The sequence below is a fragment of the Heterocephalus glaber genome, unplaced genomic scaffold, assembly GCF_053883595.1.
Source record: "Heterocephalus glaber isolate CG9 unplaced genomic scaffold, H.glaber_assembly_v1.0 deba00000818, whole genome shotgun sequence".
Lineage (NCBI taxonomy): Eukaryota > Metazoa > Chordata > Mammalia > Rodentia > Bathyergidae > Heterocephalus > Heterocephalus glaber.
Genome location: NW_028258164.1, coordinates 14,135,992 through 14,141,656, shown reverse-complemented (window position 1 = coordinate 14,141,656; position 5,665 = coordinate 14,135,992). Strand labels below are relative to the sequence as shown.

General features: G+C 56.1%; 1 protein-coding gene across 1 annotated transcript; it reads left to right on the top strand.

Annotated features, from left to right (window-relative positions):
- The first annotated feature begins 1,671 nt into the window (after positions 1-1,671).
- Cdk5 (cyclin dependent kinase 5) lies at positions 1,672-5,665 on the top strand. The gene is made up of 12 exons (XM_004860387.4): positions 1,672-1,832; positions 2,470-2,558; positions 2,638-2,705; positions 2,808-2,868; positions 2,967-3,023; positions 3,761-3,856; positions 3,985-4,059; positions 4,213-4,309; positions 4,488-4,557; positions 5,036-5,096; positions 5,212-5,292; positions 5,393-5,665. Exons 1-12 carry the CDS (start codon positions 1,796-1,798, stop codon positions 5,477-5,479), a joined length of 879 nt encoding a protein of 292 aa, XP_004860444.1. The 5' UTR covers positions 1,672-1,795; the 3' UTR covers positions 5,480-5,665.

Here is a 5,665-nt window from a genome sequence, read left to right as displayed (position 1 = left end):
CCAGCCCCCAGCGTGCGCGCCCTCCTAGCACGCCGTGCGCGGCCCCGGCGCGCCGAGAAAAGAGGAGGAGAGCAGGGGACTGGACCCTGGGCGGGGTGCGCTTCCAGGCCGCACTGCTGGGCATCCAGGGACGGCTAGGGAGCCACCTCCGTGGTCCCTCAGTCAGGCCCTGCGAAGCTGCCATCCCGGGCTTCCCCGGTCGGAAGTCTGGCGCCCCGGGGACGCCGTCTCTTGGCGCTATTATGGGACCTCTGGGCGTAAAGGAGCTAGCTTCCCGCTGGGGACCTGGAGTGCACATGGATGCCCGGGTAATGAAGGGCAGAAGAAGTTGAACTATAAACGCATCAGGGATCTGAATCTCTTGCAGCTGTCCCTACCTAATAACCCGCGGCGACCCCAAGAAAGCCTTGAGTTTGCCTGAGGGGCGGGGTGGCAGCCTGGCAGGGGGTGGTAGCGCTGGAGACTGGTTGTCCATTATCCTGAGCTACCCCAGACAGGCCAACTTGTAGAGGAATCCCCGCCCTCGTCTATATAACTCCACCCTGTTTATAGCCGCCACTTATCTTTTAAAGACCTTTGTGTATAATCTTGTTTTCCCAAACAGGTTATAAATTCTTTCAGATAAGGAATTCACTTTTTGCCTTTTTAGTCTGCTACATGGATGAATGCCAATAATTGTTTATGCAAAAGCACTCCGATAGAAATGAGTTAATTAACACCTGGTTAGTACCAACTCTGGTTCCTGCACTGAGCGGTGCTCTTTGGGGCTGTTTTTGCCCAGTTCACAGCCCTGAAGAATGCAATCATGAGACAATTAGAGAGCAGGGCAAAGAAATCTATAATCAACTCCGTGGAGGGGTGAGGTAAAGGCTGCTGCAAGTATAGCATCTGTCTGTGGTCTTGTCTGTTGATGGGGGTAACCAAGCTGCCAGCCTCGTGGGCCACACCCTGGCTGACTCCAGTGGGCCTTACTCTGGAAACGGGATCTGGGGGACTCGAAGGTCCAGCCACCTTGCCTCGTCATGTCACAAGGGAGTGGCTGGAGTTCGGTGGGCTCCGAGATGGGCCCAGCAGAAAGAAGTACCTGGTACGTGTGTCCTTCCACTCAAATCCAGCAGCAAATCGGGCAAACCCTGCCTCTATACCCAGACCTGTGATCAGATGTTTCCTGTAAAGTCATCCTTAGCAAGACATGAAGACAAGGGCCATTCCCCAGTCAATCTTGGGGTCGCTATGTGGCCTGAGGAGAGGTGGAAACCCGGGCTGAGATTTTCAGAAGGTCTTTGGAAACTCAGTATCACCAACCAGGTAAGAGCCAGGCCACTTGGGCCCGGGATTTAGGCCGCCAAACCCCAAGCTCCAAACAGAGCGCCCCCCCCCCATCCCCACTGCATTCTGGAACATGTAGTCCCCTTTGCAATACCCCTGTGGGTACAGAAAAAGAATAACAAAAGCGGGGCATACTGGGAGCTTCAGCACCAAGGCGGGACGCCCGGAAAGCGGATATACGATGCTTCCTGGGATTTGAAGTCCATGGTTGGCCTCCGCTATGGAGCCCGGCCCCGGGAGTCGAGCGGGGCAGAGAGTCATCGCGCGGCCTGCTGGGCGTTGGAGTTCTCTCGCCTGCTGCCCAGGGCGTTCCTGGAAAACCTGGTCGGCTCAGGACTACAACACCCAGAATCCCGTGCGCGGGCAGCAAGGTGGGCGGGCCGGGAGGCTAGGGTGCCGCCTCCTCTGCAAAGCCGGGGCCAAGTCTTAGAACCGAGGGCCCGCAGGGGTCCCCGCGACCGCCGCGATGCAGAAATATGAGAAACTGGAGAAGATTGGGGAAGGTAATGGAACCACGACATGTTCCTGCAAGGTCTTCCGCAGATCCTGTATTCCTTGCTGCTCCCTACGGTCAGCAATACCTGCAGCTCCGACCTCAGCACTGGCAGAAGCCCTGGCCGCTGAGCCCAACACTCCGTGCAGACACCAGTCCTCCCCGTGTTAGCATTTCCCGCAGACTCCCATTCCCAACCTCAGCGCTCCTTATAGACATGACCTCCCAACCGGGCACTTCCTGCATCGCCCACCCCTAGGCTCAGAACCACTTGCTAACCTCACCTCCACCTCCAGCCTCAGGTTGCTCCCGACCTCCAACCTCAGGATTTCTGCAGGCCCTTGTTCTTCCCCTAGACCTCTCTCCATTATTTCCAGACCTCCTGGGCCACCACCTTAATCATAGTACTTCATACCCCTGGGCCGCAGGCTCTCCTTCCCACCAGGACCCTTGAGCCCCTGCATGCACCTTCTTGCGGCGCCTCACCTGCCATATCCTCACTCACAAAGCTATTCCGGGCCAAGCCTTACCCCTGAAACCCTTCCCATGCGCACTGAGATGCTGCCCCCTCCTGGGAGGAATTTCCTAGGGTAGCAGAGAATGCAACATCTTCCTCAACCCCCCCCCCCGCCCCGCCCTTCCCCTAGGCACCTATGGAACAGTGTTCAAGGCCAAAAACCGGGAGACCCATGAGATTGTGGCTCTGAAGCGAGTGAGGCTGGATGACGACGATGAGGTAGGATGGGGCAGAGTGGGGGAGGGGCTGAAAGAGCTGGGGGTGTTCTGACCGCTCCTCTTGGCTCCTGCCCACATAGGGTGTGCCCAGTTCAGCCCTCCGGGAAATTTGCCTACTCAAGGAGCTGAAGCACAAGAACATTGTCAGGTGTGTGTGCTTGCCCTCCCTGTCTGTCTGTGTGGGGTGTTGGAGGGGCTGGTATTGGGATGGATGTTAGGGACCAGCTTCTGAGCCCTTCCTTCTCCCTAGGCTTCATGATGTCCTTCATAGTGACAAGAAGCTGACTTTGGTTTTCGAGTTCTGTGATCAGGTAAAAGATGGGCTTGGAGTGCAGTAGTGTTGGGAGGCTACTGGGGCTCAGACTGAGGTTAAACTCTGTCCCATTCTCCCACCCCCATCCCTTTTTAGGACCTGAAAAAGTATTTTGACAGCTGCAATGGTGACCTCGATCCTGAGATTGTGAAGGTTAGGGGAGGGTTGTCCTGGGGACTCGTGAGGCTGGGTTGGGTTCAAATTCAGTGTGAGTGGTCCTTTAGTGCAAATTTGGGCCTGGAGGTGTGAGAGAATGAGCAGACCCTGTTGCTGGTCACCAGGGGCAAGACCAGGATTTTCTTTGATCTGCACAGTAAAGCTTTGAGATGTCAAAGGTGTTTGCATTTGAGAGATTCAAAAAGCTCAAAGAGATGTTTCACTTGTCCAAGTTCTTTTTTTTCCTGGTACCAGGGATCAAACTCAGGACCTTTCGCTTGCAAGGCAGACGTGGCGCCACTGGGCTAAATCACTGGCCCTGTTCAAGAAGTTCTTACTGAGTGCTTTGCTGTGCACCAGGCACTGGTCTAGACCTGAGACCAAGTGCCTTGGCCCAGAACCCAGGAGAATCAGATTCCAAATAATACTGTAATACTGTACTGAGTTTGTGTTGATGGTTATGGCATGTGTGCTCAGGTGTGGTCAGGTAGGGGCAATCAAATGGGGTAGGAAGGCAGGAAGTCCCACCAGACTGTAAGCTCCTGAAAAGTGGGAAGCAGAGCCAGTGTATTTACTGTTGTACCTCTAAAGGTCCTGGAAGGTTAACAGGTGGTAGCCTATGGGCTCAGTGCTGCAAGTCCAGTGGGCCACAGACCATGGCAGAGGGCAAGGCAGGAAGCAGGCCATCTGCAGGGCACAGCCTCACACCCACTATGTCTAACTCCCTCTCCCAGTCATTCCTCTTCCAGCTGCTGAAAGGCTTGGGATTTTGTCATAGCCGAAATGTGCTGCACAGGGACCTGAAGCCCCAGAACCTGCTCATAAACAGGGTACTGCTCTGGAGAAAAAGGGATACTGGAGAGGCTGGGGTTAGGAGTTGGGGAGCACTTTGGGGGTGGGCCAGGGAGAGGGGAGCTGGAGCCTGCCCCCTCTCATATCCCTTCTCATCTCCTCTCAGAATGGGGAGCTGAAGTTGGCAGACTTTGGCTTGGCTCGAGCCTTTGGGATCCCAGTCCGCTGCTACTCTGCTGAGGTGAGCTGGGGAAGGGCTATGGGCTTCAGGAGGGAGTTCCCAGTGAGTGTCCTGGACTCCCAGTGCTGTTCCCGTCTTCTGTCTGAGCTGCCTTGTGGAACTTCCTCCCTAGCCCTCTTAAGTGAGGGCCCTGGTGGGTGGGGTCTTCTCTAGGTGGTCACACTGTGGTACCGCCCACCCGATGTTCTCTTTGGGGCCAAGCTGTACTCCACGTCCATAGACATGTGGTCAGCCGGGTGCATCTTTGCAGGTAACGTGCTGGTGGCCCTTTCTTCCCCTTTGTGGTTGACATATAGCATCTGGAGGTTACCCTGTGTGGAGAGGGAACCGGAGCCTTGGGGCTGGGGATGGAAAGTGCATGGTGGGGAGGGGGCACAGAGAGAAGGATTCTTCATGTGTCATGGCTTAGCCCACTCTCTTCCTCTCAGAGTTGGCCAATGCTGGACGGCCTCTTTTCCCTGGCAACGATGTGGATGACCAGCTGAAGAGGATCTTCCGATATCCTTCCACTTCCCTCTGGCCACCACGTTTGACCTCCCTGCAGAAGGGGAGTGGGTAGGGAGCTTAGAACAGGGGCGAGGGTGAGGATGGTCTGGCCCAGGAGGGGAGATCCAGGGCTTCTCCAGAGGTGAGGGGAACAGAGGTCACCGTCCCTGAGCAGGTTCACGCTATGCCTATGAAGGTACAGCTTGCAGGTATGGAGGGTGCTCCTGAGGTGGGAGGTGAATTCCCAGGATACTGGAGCCAGAAGGGAAGAGGGGATGACTCATTAAGACCACAAACACCATGGTTTGGGTTATATTAGTTAACATCTAGAACATGCCTGGCAGTGCAGTGAGGCAAATGGGAGCCAATAGGAGTGTCCTTGTCATGAACGGGGGTGCAGAGTGGGAGGGGCAGCAATGAGCAAGTATGAGCAACTCCACCCCTGGCAGGGAAGAGCCCTTTCCACAAGTGACCTTGACCCTGTGGCCACGCTGCTAGGGACACCGACTGAAGAGCAGTGGCCTGCCATGACCAAGTTGCCAGACTATAAGGTGTGATGAGGAACGGGAGGGGTTGGGGTTCATCAGAGGTCCTTGTATTTCCAAGCGCCAGCCGTCTGCACCCCTAGGCCACACACCCCTGCTCCAACTCTCTACCCCTCTGCAGCCCTACCCGATGTACCCAGCCACAACGTCCCTGGTGAATGTAGTACCCAAGCTCAACGCCACAGGAAGGGACTTGCTGCAGGTAGGTGACTAGAATGTATCCAGAGGAACAAGGGCAGGGCAGGGGAGGGCTGTGACAGCCACCCTGGCCTGAACCTGATGCCTTTCCTCTCCATCTCCAGAACCTCTTGAAGTGTAATCCTGTCCAGCGAGTCTCGGCAGAGGAGGCCCTGCAACACCCCTACTTTTCCGACTTCTGTCCCCCTTAGGCCCTGGGTCCCCCAGCTGCCAGGCTGAGACCTGGCCTGTTTAAGCCCCGTGAGGCAGGGGAGGAGGGGCAGGGGTTGCTGAGGTCCAGCTGTGCTGGGCCCAGCCAGGGTGGAGCTGTCCTGGCCCCAGGTCTTCACCCCCTCCGTGGACTTTATTTAATTTCATAAACTGGCTCCTTTCCCACA

Bases quoted from the DNA above. Each gene is read 5' to 3' on its own strand.
- Cdk5 (XM_004860387.4), top strand. From the start codon at position 1,796: ATGCAGAAATATGAGAAACTGGAGAAGATTGGGGAAG. The intron at 2,869-2,966 runs GTAAAAGATGGG...ATCCCTTTTTAG, and splicing joins TTTTCGAGTTCTGTGATCAG to GACCTGAAAAAGTATTTTGA. The intron at 4,060-4,212 runs GTGAGCTGGGGA...GGTCTTCTCTAG, and splicing joins TCCGCTGCTACTCTGCTGAG to GTGGTCACACTGTGGTACCG.